The sequence below is a fragment of the Perna viridis genome, chromosome 15, assembly GCF_037379345.1.
Source record: "Perna viridis isolate PV_CMFRI_1.1 ecotype Kerala chromosome 15, ASM3737934v1, whole genome shotgun sequence".
NCBI classification, from domain to species: domain Eukaryota; kingdom Metazoa; phylum Mollusca; class Bivalvia; order Mytilida; family Mytilidae; genus Perna; species Perna viridis.
In genome coordinates this window covers 22,638,264-22,660,144 of record NC_142459.1, presented here as the reverse complement: position 1 = coordinate 22,660,144, position 21,881 = coordinate 22,638,264, and the positions used below count along the sequence as shown (strand labels likewise).

Genomic DNA, 21,881 nt, shown 5'->3' with positions numbered 1-21,881 from the left:
CCCAATGAAACAGATTATTTACTTTAAATTGTATGGCACGATCATCAAAACCATGAATTCAAGAATCCGCGAATTTGTGCTTTTCCCATGAACCAGGAAAATTGATACCCATGAATTTAAGTACATTCACAAAGTTCTAATGTGATTAATTTTGATCTACAAATCTGTTGTAAAACTATGGTAATCTACTTAAAGTTATTTGAGAGGAAAAGTTAAACAATTATATGAAAAAAACAAATCAAACAATTATTTTGAATGCTCTATGAGTTGTTAAGATTGTATAATTATAAAGATTTTTTTGCAAGCTTTATCATTAAGGATTTGATGACTTAGTTTCATCTAAAAATTTTGACATGTCAAAAATTATTTATCTCCTTCCCCAAATTTTACCACTGTGGGCGATATACATATGGATGCTTAAAATGACTTGCTGATTAATTGTAAGGATTCTTGAGAAAAAAAAATTTGATTTTTGTATTTGCAAGTATTATTGCATATGAATGACTCCAATGAAGACCATATTAAATATAGAATTAATGTAGAAAATTGAGCCATTCTGTAGACTTAACTATTTAGAGGAAATGTAAATGTTATTGAAGATATTCAGTCTACTGGGGTTTTGACAAAATCAAGGTTTCCAGAGGAAATCTCAGAATGATAATTAACTTGCCTACATTTAAAGTCTGCTTTCACAGATTCATAACAATTCCTTTCAGCAGGATTTGAGACTAACTTATTTTGTTTGATGGGCAACAGGACTACTTCATGGGTAAAACTAGTAGTCTGCAGAGAGTAATGATGGTTCTCTTCTTAGATCTTAAAAAATAAGGCAAAATCTAGACAGCCCTATGGACTACCATGAACATTTTTCAGGTAGTCCTCTCCAAAATTAGGGTGGCACAGGACTACTGGACTACTGCTAGTGTCAATCCCTGATTTTGTGAATTCAAATATGTTTCTTTCCAAAGGGAAAGTAGAATCTAATATATAACTTTCTAACATTGAAATAGTAATCAAGGGAACCAAGATTCTAGCAGAAACCAAAAGAATGTTATCCAGGGACACAGACCAGACATGGAAACAGACAAACACAGCAAAGAACATAAAGTGACTAAAATAATACATACAAAGTAACAAAAGTAAATGAGCAACTCTGATTTCAATAAAAACTGGGAGCATGGACCAAGTCCACTGCTTTTCTAATGTCTAGAAACACCTGTCGAGACTGCACTTGTTTTGGTGGCAGGAAAGTGAAATCCTAGAACATCTTTTTTTTATTAATCTCCCGTCTCCAATCTTAATAGACAAATATGATATATAAAAATAAATGCAAATGTTTTTATCTGAATTTAAAATGTTGTTTGAACTATTGTTTGCAGGAACTAAAGGAGATTCAGGAGAAAAGGGAATGAAAGGAGATGATGGAGATAATGGATTAAAAGGCGACAGTGGTGAAAAAGGTAAACAGGGAGATTCTGGTGAAAAGGGTGATAAAGGAGACAGTGGAGAAAAGGGAGATAAAGGAAAATTAGGAGACAAGGGAGAAAAAGGAGAAACTGGCAGCGAAGGAGAAAAAGGAAAGCAGGGAGACATGGGTTTCACTGGAGACAAAGGACAAAGGGGAGATGATGGAGAGAAAGGCATGAAAGGTTTGATTTTCATTAAATTTTAAAAAGATAATTAAGTGGAAAGAGTGAGTAATCAAAAAAGGAACATGAGTGCCAATGAATGTCTATATTTAATGTGTTCTTGTCAGGATTTGTTACTTTTTGGTTTGAATATTACATTTATCAGATAAATTTTCTCTTTAATTAATTGCTATTTTCAACATAGTTTTTAAATTTTGTGATCATCAGATTGATATTTATGTTTTGACATTTTGGTGGGATTGATTTATTGTTCAGGTTTAGCGCCCGAGCAGCAATAGTTCAGCTATATTCAGGTAGAAAATCTGTGAGAAAAATTATAATAATTTTTTTTCAGTGTGAATCATCATTTTTTTTTGCACAGGGAACATTTGATAAATCTCTGCTATTTGTAAGGAATGTTTATAATTTTTGGTAATATGAAATAACTTTGTTTGTGGCAGTTTACACCTATAAATGGTGAATCATTTTTTAAAAAAGTGTAAACTGCATAGATCACTTTATACAGCTTAGATTATATATCATCGATATTTTAAGGTGACTCTGGTGACGTGGGCATGAAGGGAACCAAGGGAGACTCTGGAGAGAAGGGTATGCAAGGAGAGAAGGGATACCAAGGATCCAAGGGTATGAAGGGTATGACTGGTGCTAAAGGTATGAAGGGACAAACTGGAGAAAAGGGAGATAGTGGTGAAAAGGGAGACAAGGGAGATTCTGGTGAAAAAGGACAGAAGGGAGATTTGGGAGAAAAAGGACAGAAAGGAAATTCAGGAGAAGCAGGAAATAAAGGCGAGAAAGGAGACACAGGAAGTAAGGGATTAAAAGGAGATTCAGGAGAAAAAGGAACTAAAGGAGATATGGGAGAATCAGGAGAAAAAGGACAGAAAGGAGATTCGGGAGAAAAGGGATCTAAAGGAGAGGATGGGGGCAAAGGTAAAAAAGGAGACAAAGGAAATGAAGGAGACAAAGGATCTAAAGGAGACACAGGATCCAACGGAGAGAAAGGTGGCAAGGGAGATTCTGGTGAAAAAGGTGCAAAGGGAGACTCTGGAGAAACAGGACCAAAGGGTTACAAAGGAATTGAAGGAGACAAAGGAGAAAAAGGTAATAAATATCATTATCATATATCAGTCAAATATTGTGAATGTAACTACTTCATTTGTGGCCTTTTTGTATAGGGTATGTAAGTCTCGCCACGTGACTCCGCGGTTTCATGAGAATGGGTCCTAGTCTACCATTCAATTGCATTGAGATTCGTCATTATCATAGCAATGAGTTCAACATAAAAAAGCGAAATATCTTTCTGTGTAAAAATACTGATAAAAAATGACAAATATCTAGTTATAGGGGATAAAAATGTTAAGAAAGGTATGAAAATAGAAGATTTTGCATTGTGATATAGCGCTTCGATTTCCCGGAAGTAAACAATGAAATGCAGATTGGTCTTCGGATTTCAATACATTCTACATCAAAAATCCTGGAAGGGAAACCGAAACTAGAATGAGACTTACATACCCTGTTGATAATTCTGTTTAGATGTTCAAAACTCTTTTCCACCCTTTATAACATTTTAATATGGGGATAAAATCAAAAGTAGGCATGCTGCAATTAATGTGCCTGATCTTTGATTACTGTTGTCAGGTAAGGACTTAAATCTATATTTACGTACCCTAATTTTGGTAGTTAAAATTTTTTGATAACTCCATCACCTTTGAAGTTGAAGCTTGACATGTATTTTCACAATTATAAAGGCAATTATTGTACATATATTAATGTCAAAGTTACAGTTAGAATAGCTGGCTAGAGTGGCCAGGTATAGATACCAAAGCAATTGGTTAACGCCAACAGAGCACACAGATAAAAAAGCATCACTTTCAAACCTTAAAGAAAAAAGGTATAAATGGCTTGCTTTCACTGTATTTAGGTGAATCTGGTGAAATGGGCATGAAAGGTACAAAGGGAGACACTGGAGAAAAGGGTATGCAAGGAGAGAAGGGATACCAAGGTTCCAAGGGCATGAAGGGTATGACTGGTGCTAAAGGTATGAAGGGACAGACAGGAGAAAAAGGAGACAGTGGTGAAAAGGGAGAGAAAGGAGATTCTGGTGAAAAAGGACAGAAGGGAGACCTGGGAGAAAAAGGAGATTCTGGTGAAAAGGGACAGAAAGGAGATTCAGGAGAAAATGGAGCTAAAGGAGATGAAGGTTTGTTTTGACTTTTTAGAACTCTTGGACTTGAAAGTTCATGCAAAAACTCAGTTTTATACATTTCTTGTAGATATACATTGCTTAACCATAACCAGTTTTATTCCTGTCTGTTGATTTGATGCCAAGTTGTTGCCCTTGGACTCAGAAAATTTATGCAGTAACTCGGTTTTCTGCACTTTTTCCTTCATGCTAGCAGATCTAGATTTGATATTTGGTATATTGCTTTATAAGGACAAATTACAGAACAGGTTTTAGTTTTGTTCCATTCCATTGTTTTTTTTGGCTGAGTTATGTCCCTTGGACTTAGAAAATTAATACAGACTACGTTTCTGCGCTTTTCTTTTTAATAAATATTATGCCTGAAGTTTTCATTATGTTCTATTGATGGTGTATTGCCATGCAATACTCTTAGAATGAAATCATTCTGGTAGGGATGTTGTCGTTCTTGTGTATTTCAATGGTATAAACATCTGTTTTAATGTTTGAGTATAATGTCATTTGCATGATTAGTGGTTATAAGTAGCAGTCATACAAATTATGTAAAATGTGATTCAGCTCAAAAAAAGGTTACATATTTTCATTTTTGTCCCAAGCAACACAGCTGCTCTTATGAGAAAATCCACATGGAAAATCTGAAAGATTCTATTGTATTTTAGCGTCATTTACAGAGTTATCTCCCTTAATTTTGAATTCTACAGTACATTCTATATAATTTTCATCTCCCACAAACAAGGATAATATGAACAGCCACACAATACTGTCTGTTTACTTAAACATTTTAAACAAACTATCAAAAATAATTTCCAACCACGAATCATATTTTGCATGGTTCTTAGATGGAGTGCTACCTAATTATTTTTAAAAGCAACTTTATTCTGTTTACATTATAAACAGCCACAAAAATGGTCACCCATTCAGATCTTAGATGTTGGAAGATCTCATTAAACATCTGCCATGAGATGCTTACTTACAGTATTTTGTTATTTTTTATATCCCCTGATTTAAAAGCTGGGTATAGTACCAGTAATCAAGGGGACCAAGATCAGAGTGGAATACATCCCAAGGATAAATAAAAGACAGGGAAAATAGACTCACACTACTAAAAACCTGAAATAACCAAAATAACACATACAAAGAAACAAAAGTTTATGAGCAACTCAGACTCCACTAAAAACTGGAAGCATGGACCAAGTGTACTGGTATGGTAACTGTCCTCTGCTTTTCTGAACCATCTGCAGAGTCACTAGTGAAATGGCAGATGAGAAAAGAAGTCTTGACAAACAGAAACATGCAAGACTTCCTTTAACTTATGCTGTCTGTTTGTGTTGAAAGTTAATGAAAATAATTTCCTTACTACAAACGCCATTTCCAGTATGTCACTTCTGACACAATGGTTTTGTACCATTCATGTTTCAGAGTATGTCCTCCTAAGCTACTCAAGGGATTTTGATGAAATTCTATAGAAAGCTTAGGTATCATATGTGGATGTGAATGAAGGTATATACTTACTGACAGAGAACATCTAAAGGGAGGTAATCCAAATTAAGGTTTTGGGATTTACATGTTGAAACCTAATAAGCACAACTCCTCCTGATTTACATAAGATAATTTGATGTTATTTTATAGGAAGGTTGGGTATCATACATAGATGTGCATGAAGGTATATAATTATCGTTGGATGATACTATTGACTAAGGGAGATAATCAAACAAGCGTTTTATATTTAAGTCCGTTGGAAGTTCGAGATGTTCTCTATGTGAGCTTGCTTACAGTACTTGTGAAATATTTTTATTGCTTTCTGATATCAGCTTCCTGTTTCATTGTGACTTTTCCAATTTTTGTCTTATTTAATCATAGAGATATTTTTGTGACATATTTCACAAAAATGCAAACTTCTTTCAGGTTCCAAAGGTTCTAAAGGTGACAGTGGTGAAGCTGGAGAGAAGGGAAAGAAAGGTGACACAGGCCAATCAGGAGAGAAGGGAGAAAAAGGAGATTCTGGGGGAAAAGGAGTCAAAGGAGACAGTGGAGAAGATGGTATGAAAGGACAAAAAGGAGAAACTGGTAAAGAAGGAGACAAGGGTTTCAAGGGAGACAGTGGTGAACAGGGAGAAAAGGGTGACAAAGGACAAGAAGGACCTAAAGGAGAGAAGGGAGACTCTGGTGAAAAAGGAAACTCTGGTGAAAAGGGTACCAAAGGAGATTCAGGAGAGAAAGGCTTGGAGGGAGACTCTGGAGAAAAGGGAATGCAAGGAGAAAAGGGTTACCGAGGATCCAAGGGTATGAAGGGTATGACTGGTGCTAAAGGTATGAAGGGACAGAGAGGAGAAAAAGGAGACAGTGGTGAAAAAGGAGAGCAAGGAGATTCTGGTGAAAAGGGAGAAAAAGGAGATTCTGGTAAAAATTATTTTTATATCTGAACATTGTTATTGTTCTTCAAAGAAACAAGTTATATTTTATTAAGTTTGCTTCATTACTAAATTTCTCTTGTTATATAGGGCACATAGGAATCTGTACTCCCTTTTTATAATTTATTGTGACTTTCATTCCATCAATGCTCATCATAATTGTATCAACTTTAATGATGAAAACTTATACGAAGATGTAGTATACAAGGCCATTTTTTTCTAAGTATTAGCAAGAGAGATAATTGTACTTTGATGATAGATTTTCTTGTCTAAGCAACATTTTGTGATAAAACTTCTTAAGGTGATTGAACATTCTATACAAATGTGTATACAGGGAGATCTTTTGTGTTGGATGTTTGAAAAGTGAACTAAACCAAATATGATGTAATCTTTACCAGAGTTGGTGATAGAGTATTAGTTTTTGTCTAAAATACTTTGACTTGTTTCTCTTGCATATATACAGAAGAGCCACCCTGAGTTTTTTCATGTCTTCTTAACTCTTTTATGTTTTATACAGAAATAATCACTATATCTGCCTTTTCTTCTTCTTTTATTAATGTAAGGTATCTATGTCTATAGAATACCATATTTTTAAAACAATTATGTTGTAGGTGAGAAAGGATCCAAGGGTACAGCAGGAACTAATGGAGATAAGGGACAAAAAGGAGACAGTGGTGAAAAAGGAGAAAAGGGAGGTTCTGGTGAAACAGGAGAAAAAGGAGATAAAGGAGAAAGAGGAGCAGAAGGAGAAAAAGGACAAACAGGTGATGAAGGCAAAAAAGGAAAGAAAGGTGACAAAGGAGATTCTGGTGAGAAGGGCACTAAAGGAGATGAAGGAAAGAAAGGAGTTTCTGGTGAAAAAGGAATGTCAGGAGCTAAGGGGAATGCTGGAGAAAAAGGAGAAAAAGGAGATTCTGGTGAGAAGGGTGCTAAAGGATATTTAGGAGAGAAAGGTGGGAAAGGAGAAACTGGTGATAAAGGAATGCAAGGAGATAAGGGATACCAAGGATCCAAGGGTATGAAGGGTATGACTGGGGCTAAAGGTATGAAGGGACAAACAGGTGACAGTGGTGAAAAGGGCCAGAAGGGATATTCTGGAGAGAAGGGTGAAAAAGGATCAACAGGAGATAAAGGAACTGAGGGAAGGGAAGGACCTAAAGGTGAAAAAGGGAACCAAGGAGGTGAAGGAGAGAAAGGAACTAAGGGTGATTCAGGTGAAAATGGAGATAAGGGAGACAAAGGTGAATCTGGAGAAAAGGGAAGGAAAGGAGAATCAGGTGAGAAAGGAATAAAAGGAGACTCTGGTGAAAAGGGCCAGAAAGGAGACTCAGGAGAGAAAGGACAAAAAGGTGATATTGGAAACAAAGGGGAAAAGGGAGACCATGGATCGAAAGGAGATTCAGGAGAGAAGGGACAAAAGGGAGATTCTGGAGAAAAAGGAGACAAGGGAACAACAGGAAACCAAGGTAAAAAAATATATATTAATTACTGTGAAATATTCTTTCATTTGTTTTATTGAATTGCATTGTATCAAATGTGCTTTCAAAATTTAATCACATGCTTGCTCTGTTTGTTTATTTCTAAGGGCTTTTGCCCTTATGTTTTTTTTTTTTCTGAACGCAATATATTAACATTGTTGTGTTTAACTAGCAGTCTTTATAAATATCAGGCAATGGTGATTAATGCTTAAAACCCACCTAAATCATTTTCATTTCTAATTTAGAAACAGTTTCAGACCTCATGATATGAATTGTGTATGAAATAGTTCATGTAGTTATTGTTCTTGATTTGGTTTGATTTGGATGATTTTAGTTGGAGATAAATGTATGATTTTCTAAAAAAAAAATATTTGAATACAGAAAGGACTTGTGTTGTATGAAAATATTGCATATATAGACCAAAGAGCATTATGTGGTTGGGTTTCTTATGCTACCAGTCACTTCTGCTACAGGCGATGTCTGAATTTTATATGGACTGATACTCTTTAAATATTTTGTCTTGATTTGACTCTCTGTATAGTAAATAGTAAAATGTTTCTGTTTTTTTTCTTTTGTGGTGAAAGAGTGAGAGATGAGATACATTTCATATTTCAATGCCCACATTATAATTGTCAAAGAGTTAAATATGAAATTTGTAAGAATTCTATTTTTTTTTATTGTTTTATATTGAGTTTATCCTTAGCACAATTTAAGACCAAGTAAACATTAATAGTAGATTTTCATCAAACTTTAAAAAAAAATATGGGGCAGGTAGATTTTTACTCCAGATATATGCTAGTCTACTTTTAGCTATTTTGAAGTATAGATATGTTCTAAATCCATAGCCATATCGTTTTAGTCACCAAGAAATGAAAGATTTGGGTTATAATACTCGATACCAGAAACTGATGTGAAACAAATCCTGATTTTGAAATTCCTGCCCCAATTTTTTTTATTTTTTGTCAATTTTTTAGGGGCAAGAGGGGATTCAAAATCTTCTAATTAATTTTATTTGGCATTATAAATGTTTTTAATAGCTGTACTTCGTTAAATTGGTCAACTGATGGGAATCACCACTTGTATTTGCTCTTTTCAAATTAGTATTGAATTGATTTGATTTCAGTTAAGTAACTTAACAATTTTTCATTAGTAGGTAACCATGATATGAAAAGAATCAAGAAAACATGTATAGGTTTTTTTTCAGATAAATTGTTGACATATGAAACCCTTTGGTGATTTTTTATAAGGCATCAATTCATGTTAACGGGTAATATTTATGTTCAGAACTCAAACAAATTTGTACATACATGTATAATTTTCAAAATTGTATATAATGTTTTGCAACATATAGCAAATTATCTATTTCTTTCCCTTGTTTTTAAAAGGTGAAAAAGGAGACTCTGGTGAGAAGGGAATGAAAGGAGACACTGGAGAAAAGGGAATGGAAGGAGAAAAAGGATACCAAGGATCTAAGGGAATGAAGGGAATGACTGGTGCTAAAGGTATGAAGGGACAGACAGGAGAAAAAGGAGACAGTGGTGAAAAGGGAGATAAGGGTGATTCTGGTGAAAAAGGAGAGAGGGGAGATTCAGGAGAAAAGGGAATGAAGGGAGATCAAGGAGATGATGGGGCTAAAGGATCAAAGGGCAGTGCTGGAGACCAAGGTAGATTATTTAAATTGTATACTGAAAAAGAGTATTACTTTGTTGTCTCTGTCTTTTTGAAGTGTACATTTAAGCTTAAGTATTCGAGAATGTTGTATTTATAAAATTTTGAATGGAATAATTTTAACATGACTATATTTGCATATACAATATATATTTGTTAGATTATGTTTGTTCAATAATTATCAAAGTCAACCCCTAAAATGTAAGTACAATAAATATTGAAATGAATTTTAAATACACATATTTCAGTAGTTGATGTGGTAATATGTAAACTGAAGAAACACATTCCAAATTGTTTTAAAACAGCTAATTTCATGTTATTTTCAAATTTATGTTGAAAAAAGATATCATTTGCTCTTACTCTTATACTTACACAGCAAACCTTGGCATGAAGAGTTTGTTTTCTCAAGCTGTATACATTTTGATTGAAAAATTAACAATTAACTCTTAATTTTTATACAAGTTTCTGAAAGAACATTTTGTTAGGTCATTTTTGTGTAATACATGTAGTGACACATTATCATATTAATTAACAGGTCTGAAACTGGTGTGACTGAAACAATCTTTTTTTTGTTTTTTTTAAGGAATTTCGTGTGTTTCTAAGAGAAAAAAAGGCAATTATTTAGAATTATCAACTTTCACAACAACCATATTGACTGTGGTTTCACATAAAACATGTTTTACTGGATATTATAATTTGAATATGTGGTTTATGGATCAGTGAAATAGTAACAAAAAGTTAATAATTTGTCAGCATTTCTGGTAAAATTATGAGCAAAACAAAGCATTTTTTGATTGAGATTAAAAACAAAGAAATTGAACGTGTTTAGTTTTTGTTTTGCAAAGCTGACGATTGAGACGGGAATGATCTTAAGTACAAATGGAAGTCACATATAAGTATGATACAATGTACATCTTTACAGTAATTATGACACCCATTAAATTTCACTTATTATCAATAAAAATTCTGTTGGGTTAAAGTTGGTTTGAATTATAAAGTTAGGCGCCATTGCAACTTATATGTATAACTTAGATACTAAATCCTTTCAAAATTTTCAAACTCTAATTTGATTTCATATTTATCTGTGTCTTGTTTGTTATTCAAAAGGTACCAAAGGTTTCAAGGGAGATTCTGGTAAAAAAGGAGAAAAGGGAGATTCTGGAGAGAAAGGATTCAAAGGTGATTCGGGTGAAAAGGGATCTAAAGGAGATAAGGGAGAAGAAGGTGGCAAAGGTTCCAAAGGAGATACTGGGTCTGAAGGTGAAAAAGGAGAGAAAGGAGACACTGGCAATAAAGGAATGCAGGGAGATAAAGGATTTATGGGAGCTGAAGGAGAACAAGGTACAAAGGGTGATTCTGGAGAAAAAGGAATGAAAGGAAATACAGGATTTACTGGTGAAAAAGGATCAAAGGGCAACCAAGGAGATTCAGGCGAGAAAGGAATAAAGGGAGATTTAGGAGAAAAAGGGTCTAAAGGAGATTCTGGCGAAAAAGGTGTTAAAGGTGACATAGGAGACTCGGGTGAAAAGGGCATGAAAGGAACCCAAGGAGACTCAGGAGAAAAGGGAATGCAAGGAGAGAAGGGATATCAAGGATCCAAGGGTATGAAGGGTATGACTGGTGCTAAAGGTATGAAGGGACAGACAGGAGAAAAAGGAGACAGTGGTGAAAAGGGAGATAAAGGAGACTCTGGTGAAAAGGGAGAAAAAGGTGACACAGGATCTGTAGGCGAGAAGGGCACTAAAGGAGACTCAGGTACAAAATATTACTTAAATTCATCTTTGAGCCAACTTCTTGATTTCAGTACCACTGTTAAAGCACTATCTAGAATTCGCTTACCTTTCGCTTACACGGTTGTTGGCATACTGTTTTAGTCTGTCTGTCTAATATAATGTTGTTAAAACATCTCTAATATCATGTGTAAATTCTCATGAAACTTCATGCCGTGAAATATCTCCTATATGTCAAGAAATTAAGAAACGGTGACAGAGAAATCTGAGTCAGATATATTAAACAGGATACAGAATTTAACTTGGTAACATTATTTACTAAATATGTGGGAGTATGAAGCAAGTTCATGGATAGGCTTATTATTCTAATCATTTCTTAAAGTACAAAAAATACAAAAATTTATAATTCATAACATGTACAATGACTTATGTATTATTTAAGGATTGTTTTTAATTTTTGACTCTGTTATGCAAAATAACCAACTTTTGGGCAGTTTATGCTTTCTGAACTGTGAAACAGTTTGTGAAGAAATGTAGACCCCCAAAAGTTGCATGTGAGCATAACTTGGTCAAAAATTAAAAAAAAAAACAATTATTTTAATTTAATTTCAAATCAATTAATGTCAAAATAAGAATTTGTCACTTTATCAAAGCTAAATATAATTATATCAATTGCGGATTGCCGACCCATCAAAGCTAATGATGTCACCGTGCTAAGTTAGTTTATGGAAAATTACCTATATTATAAAGTAAACTATCAAAGTTAATTATCAAGTTTTTTTTTTTTCACTACAAGCTAGGACATTAGAAATGGGGTTCAGTATATGAGGCTACTGCAAAACAGATTCTGTGAAGGTTGTTATTAAGATATGCATATCTTCCCTAGGATATTGAAATATGTTCAATTAATTTTTTAGGAGAAAAAGGTGATAAGGGATCTACTGGTGAAAAGGGATCCAAAGGAGACAATGGTAGCAAAGGGGACAAGGGAATGCAGGGAAACAAAGGAGAAAAAGGAATGACAGGAGGTACAGGATCTAAAGGAGAGCAAGGCAATGATGGTGACAAGGGAGATAAAGGGGACTCTGGAGAAAAAGGACAAACAGGAGACTCTGGAGAAAAGGGTGTGAAAGGAGACTCTGGTGAAAAAGGAATGCAAGGAGAGAAGGGATATCAAGGATCCAAGGGTATGAAGGGCATGACAGGTGCTAAAGGTATCAAGGGACAAATTGGAGAAAAGGGAGACAGTGGTGAAAAAGGAGAAAAGGGAGATTCTGGTGAAAAAGGAGAGAAGGGTGACTTTGGAGAAAAGGGAATGCAAGGAGAGAAAGGAACCACTGGTAACAGAGGAGCTAAGGGTGATACAGGATTAAAGGGACTAAAAGGTGATACAGGAAACAAAGGTGAAAAAGGTGAATCAGGAGAGAAGGGAGAAAGGGGCAACGATGGCAGCAAAGGGATGAAGGGAGACAATGGAAATAATGGTGAAAAGGGCATGAAAGGAGTTGAAGGACCAAAAGGAGGAAAGGGTGACCAGGGCAGGGAAGGTGAAAAAGGAGAAAAAGGAAATGAAGGAGAAAAGGGAGATTCTGGGGAAAAGGGGGTTTCAGGAGAGAAGGGAATGAAGGGAACAACCGGAGAAAAAGGAATACAAGGAGAGAAGGGTTACCAAGGATCCAAGGGAGTGAAAGGCATGACTGGAAATAAAGGTGTGAAGGGGCAGAAAGGCACTTCTGGAGAGAAAGGAACTAAAGGTGACTCTGGAGAAAAGGGACACAAAGGAGAATCAGGTGAAAAAGGTCAGAAAGGAGATTCAGGTGAAAACGGAGATAAAGGAGATACAGGAGAAAAAGGACAGAAGGGAGATTCTGGTGAAAAAGGTAATTAAATTAATAATTCAAAACTAGAATTATATGTTTAGAGTCAAATTCATTTTGATTTTGATCAATTATATCATATTTGTTTTTTTCCATCTTTAAGACAGAAAACTATTTTTGCTTTATACCGTAAGATGAATACAAAAAATAGACTGAAAAGATTATCCAAATTTTATTTAATTCTCATGATTTTGGATCGGAGTTATGTAAATATTATTTATTCAAAATTGAAATATGTTTTTTTGTAGCACATTAATGTAGGCTGCCAGCTAAAGCTAATTTTGTAAACCTTTTATAATTTGCTTTATTATGACTAGTAATCTATTTTTTGAATTTTCATTGAAATTACAAAAAAAACAACATTTTAATTGGCAGAAATTATTTTCATTAGCACATTATGAAAAGGCTATTATCAGGAACACTTTATCTTTAATCAAGATTTGGTTTTAAAATATCTCATTCTGTTATTTATCAGACAGTTGATAGAGAATGTTTTAAGTCTCCAAAAATTGACCACATACTGTACAATAGCATTGTAAAATCAGAAACTTTTGATATTCAAGGATATTTTACTGCTTACGGCCATCTCTTACACTTTTATCATTTCACTTACTTTTGATTTGAACTGTAAGTAACATGTTATGGTGCAATCAAAAGTCTTTCTATCATTTTAAATACACAATAGACATGAATAGAAGTGTTTGGATATCATGAGTTTAAAATGTATGATAGAAGCGTCCATTTACAGTGCATTTGCTGAGCATTTACCTATTCGTTTGTGGCGAAGTAGCAGTGATTTCCAAGTTTAAAGTCTTTGGTATTTCTTTGGGGCTGATACATATGTATTGATACAGTCTAGGATTATATGAAACGGCTTGCTTACAAAATATGCTACCTGGACTCTACGTAACGACTGGAAGAAATGGAAATATTTCCACAATGCTCCTTGCAGACCTCCTGATTAAGCATATACCATTTAATATTGTTATCTATGATTATATCATCTCGGTGATGATTGATTTGGATACTGTAAATGTATTAATTTTTGCAGTTGCTGATTTTCTCAGATTTTGTAGCCATATATGCGGGTGTCAATTTTTTATGGTTAAGATAAATTATATTGGAGTATTATAGTATTGACAATCAACTTCCCAGATACCATTTTTCGTGCTTTTCTTTCCACAACGAAAATTAATATGTTTACAGTACTCAAATGCCTTAAGGATTGTATGTCTGTTTTACACTTTAATTTCAGTATAACATATAAATAACAGTATATTTCTGTTTGTCCATCACCATATTTAGTCATGCATTATACAATATCTCAAACACATTTTGATGGATTTTAATAATTTTTTTATAAAAATGTTTGTCCATAAAAGAAGGCCTCATTTCAATTTTTTAATTGACTTTTAATTATGCCTATCTTTTTAGATCTGTTTTATGGTGTACCATTGTCTGTCCATCTGACATCAACACTTCACTTAATAACTTAAAAACACTTCCACCACTTTCTGTGAAGTTTTGCAAAATTGTTTATATCAATTGATGTAAGCTCATTTTTTATAATCTTCAGAATTTACATTTGTGAGTTACACATGTTATTGGACTTCATTCATACAAAAATGAGTTGTTCTACTGTTTTGGGTTGTATATCAGTAATGTCAATGGAACTTTGATGAATTTTTAATTTCTATTGATAGAAGCTCCCTCTTAATTTATATAAAATACAGATTTTTTTTACTTTTTTGAGTTATTTCCCTTTTGGTCTGTTATGTCTGTTAAGAAATTTGAGGGGTGGGGGGGGGAGGACAAGAAATTTGAGGGGGGGGTGATGTATGTGCTTTGATTCAGCCTTTTTAAGTTAGATATAGAGAGATTCATGATTGCTTTGGAATTTTTCACTTTTTAAATTATTTTTTTTTATTATTCTAAGGATCTAAAGGAGAATCAGGTGAAAAAGGAACCAAAGGAGATTCTGGAGAAAAAGGCATGAAAGGCATGACAGGAGAAAAGGGAATGCAAGGAGAGAAGGGATACCAAGGATCCAAGGGTATGAAGGGAATGACAGGTGCTAAAGGTATGAATGGACAGACAGGAGAAAAAGGAGACAGTGGCGAAAAGGGAGAAAAGGGAGATTCTGGTGAAAAGGGACAGAAGGGAGACTTTGGAGAAAAAGGATATTCTGGAGAGAAAGGAAACAAAGGAGATAAAGGATTCACAGGAAGCAAAGGCTCAAAAGGCGATTCTGGAGAGAAAGGTGCTATAGGAAACACTGGTGATAAGGGAGTGCAAGGAGAAAAAGGAATAATAGGAGAAAATGGTGCGGAAGGAGCCAGTGGAGAAAAGGGTGACAAGGGATCTGAAGGTGAAAAGGGAGAAAAAGGTGACATAGGGGATGATGGGGAGAAAGGTGCTAAAGGTGATTTTGGTGAAAAGGGACTTAAAGGACACATGGGAACATCTGGACAAAAGGGACAAAAAGGTGATTCTGGAGAAAAGGGAATGAAAGGTGCAACTGGTGAAAAGGGATCAAATGGAGATAAAGGTGATTCTGGAGAAAAGGGAGCAATGGGAGACTCAGGAGAAAAAGGTCAGACTGGTGACAAAGGGTTATCAGGTGAAAAAGGTATGAAAGGAGACTCAGGTGAAAAGGGAATGCAAGGAGAAAAGGGATACCAAGGATCCAAGGGTATGAAGGGTATGACTGGTGCTAAAGGTATGAAGGGACAAACAGGAGAAAAAGGAGACAGTGGCGAAAAGGGAGATGAAGGAGATTCTGGTGAAAAGGGATCCAAAGGAAACTCTGGTGAAAAGGGCGCTAAAGGAGATGTGGGATCTAAAGGAGAAAAAGGAAATTCAGGAGAAAAAGGAGACTCTGGAGAAAAAGGATCCAAAGGTATTTATTGTGTGTATCAATTAGGCAAAAGATTCCCAATATTGACATGAAACAAACCTCACTCTTTGTTTCAAATTATTCACCTTTGTTTGTTCAATTATGATGGTCTTTGACAGCTATATGGTACAAGATCAACTTTGTCTTGTAAATAATTGTGTAAGGAAGAAATGCATAGTATTGATTATTAGCAAATTTGTGCTAAATTGTGATCATGTCCTCGCAAATTAAATTTGGGGCATATTGTTTAACCCTCATTTTTCTGTTTGTCCATCTGTCTGTCTGTTAGTCCGTCCTGCATGTTTTCGAATAATAACTCATAAAAAGCTAGCACAAATTAAATATTGAAGCTTTGTAATAGTGCATATATCTATAGTGGGAAGCACCCTTTTATTTTTTGAAACAAATCAACTTTTCCTTTTTGAGTTGTGGAAATAAATTCATAAAAAAGGAGTGGTTTTAAGTTTGCTTTTACACAATAAATAGAAAATGCTTGCATCGATTGAAATTAAACTTTGGAAATGTGTATATGTATATATATCTAAAATGGGAAGCTCTCTTAATTTTTAAAAAATCTCAGTTTTTCATTTGAACTTTTGTGATATGTCAGAATATTTGTGATGATATTTGATCCAAATCAGCATAGTCACATTTGTGAAACTATTCCTATTTTTTTAAGAATAAATCTTCTAAAAATATTTTCATCTATATAGTCCCTGAACTGATTCAACAACTGATTGATGACTTCTGACTGATTGATTGCTGACAGATTGATAACTGATCATGATAACCGATGACTGATCTTATTGCTGTTTTGTTGTTAAATGATGGATAATCAGCTTATATAAATTTAAGTATTTCCATTGGAGTAAATCCACCATATTAATTTTACCTTAAATTTTAGATATTTTAAATCCACATATTGTGTTTTGTTAAAGATAAAACAAATGTAAATTAAAGGTAACTAATTTATATTAAATTTATCGCATTATGTAAATGAGTGTCAAAATTGACAAACGAAACAACAGAATCCGTAAAATATATTGGCTGCTCTGTGGTCACCTGATGCGATCACCAGCTTAATAAATCGGTTTCATGGATCAATGACTGATAGGAAACTGATGGGTGATTGAAGACCGATCACTATTTTAGTGGCACGGGTTGGTTCAGGTACTATATATGTTCTTGTACATACACATGCACAAGTTTATGAAAGGTTGATAAAAGATTTACGTAACAATAAGTTTCTCAGTGAACAAAATATTAATTTATTGTGTTACCCAAGTGTCAATAGGCAAATCTTTCATGTATTGGGGTTCATCTGTTAAAAATGTTTCTATGATGCTCCTACTTTGACTTTTTTGGCAAGTGTAGGTGCATCTTTTCTTATTCTAAGTTGTTTAGTAGTAGTCTTTGTAAGAATCATGCTCTGTTATATGTGATACATCCAAACAAAGGCTACACATTTTTACTTTCGTTATTAAGTTGTTTCATAGGTCTTTATGATGAAACATAGAACTATTCATTTCAATCTGTTTGCTCTTAGGAGATAATCCACATTGAAAATCAAAAATCTAATTGTTTATACTGTATTTTAGAATCTTTTGCTGAGTTATCTCCCTTAATTTTGAATTTTATAGTGCATTCCTTATGATTTATATCTCCTATGAACAGGTTTAATGAAAAGCCACATGTAAATTTATATTTACTTTAACATTTTAAACAAAAAATCAAAAATTAAAAGATTCAGGCTTTCCAACCATTAATCACATTTTGCGTGATGCTTGTCTGGAGTGCTTCTTAATAGGTAAGCTTTCCACTTCCTTAAAAAACTTACAACAATGATACTTGCAGGTTTTCTAGCAATATGGTAAAAGGTTTTTGTTAAGATGATCCAATTCATAGTTCACAAATGTTCACATTAACCATCTTTTATCATGGGCGTAGGAACTGGTACAGTTGGTACTGCTTCGACTGTACCAATAATTTTGACAGGTACGGTATGCTGTAACAGTGATTTTCATATTTTCGCGGTAAGGCCTTATGTCTCTGTATCAAAAACAGTACCAATAAGCTTCCTGCGCCTATGTTTATACATTTTCTCCAATACTGTAGTTAATGTTTAAAATTTATAACTGAGATTATTTTGTTTCTCTTCCTTGTTTTTTTTTGTTTTGTTTTGTTTTTTTTTGTTTAATTGTTTTTCTTTGTGTAGGTACTGCTGGAGACAATGGAGAAAAAGGAGATGTAGGTAGTAAGGGTGACAAAGGAGATGTCGGATCCAAAGGAGAAAAGGGTGATTCAGGTGAAAAGGGAGGAAAGGGAGACTCTGGTAAAAGAGGACAGAAGGGAGAATCTGGAGAAAAAGGAGAAAAGGGAGCTTCAGGGGAGAAAGGAATAAAAGGTACAACCGGGGATAAGGGAGTGCAAGGGGAGAAGGGATATCAAGGATCCAAGGGTTTGATGGGTATGACTGGTGCTAAAGGTATGAAGGGACAAACAGGAGAAAAAGGAGACAGTGGTGAAAAGGGAGTAAAGGGGGATTCTGGTGAAAAAGGAACCAGAGGAGACAAAGGGTCATCTGGTGAGAAAGGTGATACGGGAGATAAAGGTAACTCTGGAGAAAAGGGAGAGAAAGGAGACAAAGGAGACCAGGGTATTGAAGGAGAGAAAGGAATGACTGGTGACAAGGGATTACAAGGTGAAAAAGGTGTAAAGGGGTCATCAGGTGAAAAAGGATCAAGAGGAGAAAAAGGAAATGTGGGATCTAAAGGAGAAAAAGGAGACTCAGGAGAAAATGGATCTAAAGGAAATTCTGGTGAAAAGGGTGAAAAAGGGGCCATGGGAATGGAAGGAGAAAAAGGCATTAAAGGTGACAGAGGAGATAAAGGTTTCAAGGGAAGCAAAGGAAAAACAGGAGATGCAGGAGCTAAAGGTGTCAAAGGAGATTCTGGGCAGAAAGGTTTGACAGGATCCAAAGGTACAGCTGGAGAAAAGGGAAAGGAGGGAGCCAAAGGGGATGAGGGACAGAAAGGAACACAAGGTGCTGAAGGAGAGAAAGGAGAAAAAGGTGAGTGGGTTGAATTCCTTCATAATTATTGTTAGAATAAGGAGTAAATTCCATGAATAATTATTTCATATTTTGGTACCAAGTAGATAACAAAATAAATCAACTGTATATGGGCATAATGGATTTCTTAGCTCATATTTTATTTCATACTATTTTAACATTTTTCGATACATCTTACTGCCTGGCACGTGGAAAGGTTCTGGGTCACATATTTATAGGAAGTTTTACATTTACATATAGAGATTTAAGAAGTACTTGTGACCATAATATTGTTTAACCAGTTTTAATTATAATCAGCATTATATAGAAATCAATTTCACTGGTACTGTTTTTCTTGTTTTTTTTTCATACTTTTCTGTCCACTACAAAAATAGCGAAAATTAAAACATTTAGAGTAGTATAAAATCTTATGTTAGCTCATTTAGCTTTGTTCCTCATATAAGCAAAGCCTAAGATCATATTACCTCTAAAACTACTACAAAATTACCTGTGGCAACTAATAGAGGGTGTAGGGGACATTTGTTCCTTTTGAAAGAAGACAAATATACATGTTTTTTTTTTTGTTTTTTGTTTTTTTTTTTTTTATGAAATCCAGATCTTCTACAAATTTTACCTAACAAATCCCAAAACTGTGGAAAAATTATATTCCCACTCACAAAGATGGTGGTGTATTGGAAACACCTTGTTCTTTTTTTCTTCATTCTCTACATTATTCAGTATATCTGTCCAAATTTCCTCACAATGATCTCGGCTCCCAATGTGTGAACTGATTGAAGATAATAAAGATGAGGCTTAATTTGTAGGCTATTTTGAATGCTGTCCAATATCAACTTACCATATCAGTGGGGGTAAGACCATGTTTATATCAGTTTTTGCATAAAACAACTGTTTTCTACAAATTTTAGCCCAAGAATGTTATGCCATGCTCAACTTAGCAATTGTTTTAAAAAAGTTAATTTCAATATTTATTCTACTATTTTATAATTTATGCAGGTGCCTCTGGAGAGAAGGGAGACTCTGGAGAAAAAGGAATGCAAGGAGAGAAGGGATACCAAGGATCCAAGGGTATGAAGGGTATGACTGGTGCTAAAGGTATGAAGGGACAGATGGGTAACAGTGGGGAAAAAGGTTCTAAAGGAGACTCAGGAGAGAAGGGAAAGAAAGGAGACTCGGGTGAGAAGGGAATTAAAGGAGCCAAGGGAGATATGGGAAAACAAGGTTTACCTGGAAATGATGGAAATAATGGAACAGATGGAAAAGATGGTGCAAAGGGAATGACAGGTAGGCGAGTCAATGCAGCTCAAAATCAATGAGATAAGAAATTACATCAAGATTCATCATCATTGAAAACAAAACTTTCCACACCTCTCATCCTTTGATAATTAATTAAATCTCCAAGCATTCTTGGCACTAGTATATTTGTAATCACCAGATTGGTACTCCAATTCATCAGTGATGTCAAATACAGTTACAGTGTTTTTACAAATAGCCTGCAGATGACTGAGCTGAAAGTACAATTTATTTTATGTGTAAAATAAAAGAATACATGTATTTATTGTTCATAGTACATTAGATAATTTACCACTATCTACATTTGTATATAAGAAAGTATTTTCACCAGTTTGAATTTTAAATTATCATCTTTTTTTATAAAGGCAATTCAGGAGAGAAAGGAGAAAAGGGTGACAGTGGAGAACAAGGAGTTAAGGGAATGAAAGGTTCTGATGGAGACAAGGGAGAGAAAGGAAACACAGGAAATTCTGGGGAGAAAGGACAGAAAGGAGACGAAGGAGCCAAGGGGACCAAAGGATACACAGGAAAATCTGGAGAAAAAGGAATGAAGGGAGATGTGGGTGAAAAGGGAGAACCTGGATTACCAGGAGTTAATGGAACCAAAGGAGAGGGTGGAACTCCTGGGGCTCAAGGAGAAAAAGGTATGTACTAGGGATGGATCAGAAATTTTGAAAGTGGGGGTCTTAAATTTTTTTAACAACAGGTGGAGGGTACTGGTAGTGAGAACCCCCTCCCCTGGATCTGCCAATGATGATTATGGAAAGGTATATAGGTTTCTTACAAGTTGATTCAAGGAAAGTTGTGCCTGCTGACTACATTTCAAATTTGGGAAATGTTTGCATAAAATCTGAAGTTTTGACAAATTCTACCCAAAAAGTTTTTTTCTACCTTGCTTCACTACTACATTTTTTCAAATTATACCTCAATTAGAAATCCTTTGTCTGTCCCTGGCTTTATAGATTTCAGTTTAGTGCTTTCTCATTTTATCTTGTTACATGTGAGTCTTTCTTTACTAATGCAGCATAAACATACTAGTTTAAATAATGTAAATGTTGGTCTCTTTCATTCTTATTTAAGTATAAGTTTTTGTAAGAATCAGGCATATTGGGAAAAATCAGAAACATGCATATGAAAAACACACTGATCTGACAATGTAATATCACTAAATGATGATTTCTCTATTTGAAAAGATCACTGTTTGTTCTCTTTACCAGAATAATATGCTTTTGAAATGTTGATTTCCAGTGCATTTCAATGAAATTATACCTCAATTAACACAAATAAAATTGTCAAATTACACTTTAAAAATGGTTGTGTTTTCAATAGCATGTTTCATCCACTGCCTGATTTTTATAGAGAGAGACACTTACCTGTTAAGTTATTATATTTTGAGGCTTGGAACTTTATTTCCTTGTTGTAGGTTGTTTGTTTTTTCATTTACCCTCCTTTATAAAAACTTTGCATATGTCATGTATGCATTTGCCTGTACTAGTGACTATGACTGTTTTAGTTTTCATCTCTCAGTACTTGACTGATTTTCTTCTTTTTTGTAAATTCTTCTGTGCCAATACAATTTTCTTTGTGGAGCATATCATTGGGTTAGTGCCAA

The 21,881-nt window shown here is 34.6% G+C and overlaps 1 protein-coding gene across 1 annotated transcript in view; it reads left to right on the top strand.

Annotated features, from left to right (window-relative positions):
- LOC148597492 (uncharacterized) overlaps nucleotides 1–21,881 on the top strand; it is a 66,583-nt gene that overhangs the window by 24,266 nt on the left and 20,436 nt on the right. The window contains exons 13-24 of the mRNA XM_088563037.1: nucleotides 1,380–1,649; nucleotides 2,184–2,750; nucleotides 3,571–3,849; nucleotides 5,755–6,249; nucleotides 6,872–7,726; nucleotides 9,124–9,402; nucleotides 10,514–11,161; nucleotides 12,054–13,016; nucleotides 14,950–15,912; nucleotides 18,125–18,979; nucleotides 19,973–20,260; nucleotides 20,635–20,913. Of these exons, the coding sequence (XP_088419163.1) occupies nucleotides 1,380–1,649; nucleotides 2,184–2,750; nucleotides 3,571–3,849; nucleotides 5,755–6,249; nucleotides 6,872–7,726; nucleotides 9,124–9,402; nucleotides 10,514–11,161; nucleotides 12,054–13,016; nucleotides 14,950–15,912; nucleotides 18,125–18,979; nucleotides 19,973–20,260; nucleotides 20,635–20,913 (6,741 nt within the window). The remainder of the gene's footprint in view (nucleotides 1–1,379; nucleotides 1,650–2,183; nucleotides 2,751–3,570; nucleotides 3,850–5,754; nucleotides 6,250–6,871; nucleotides 7,727–9,123; nucleotides 9,403–10,513; nucleotides 11,162–12,053; nucleotides 13,017–14,949; nucleotides 15,913–18,124; nucleotides 18,980–19,972; nucleotides 20,261–20,634; nucleotides 20,914–21,881) is intronic.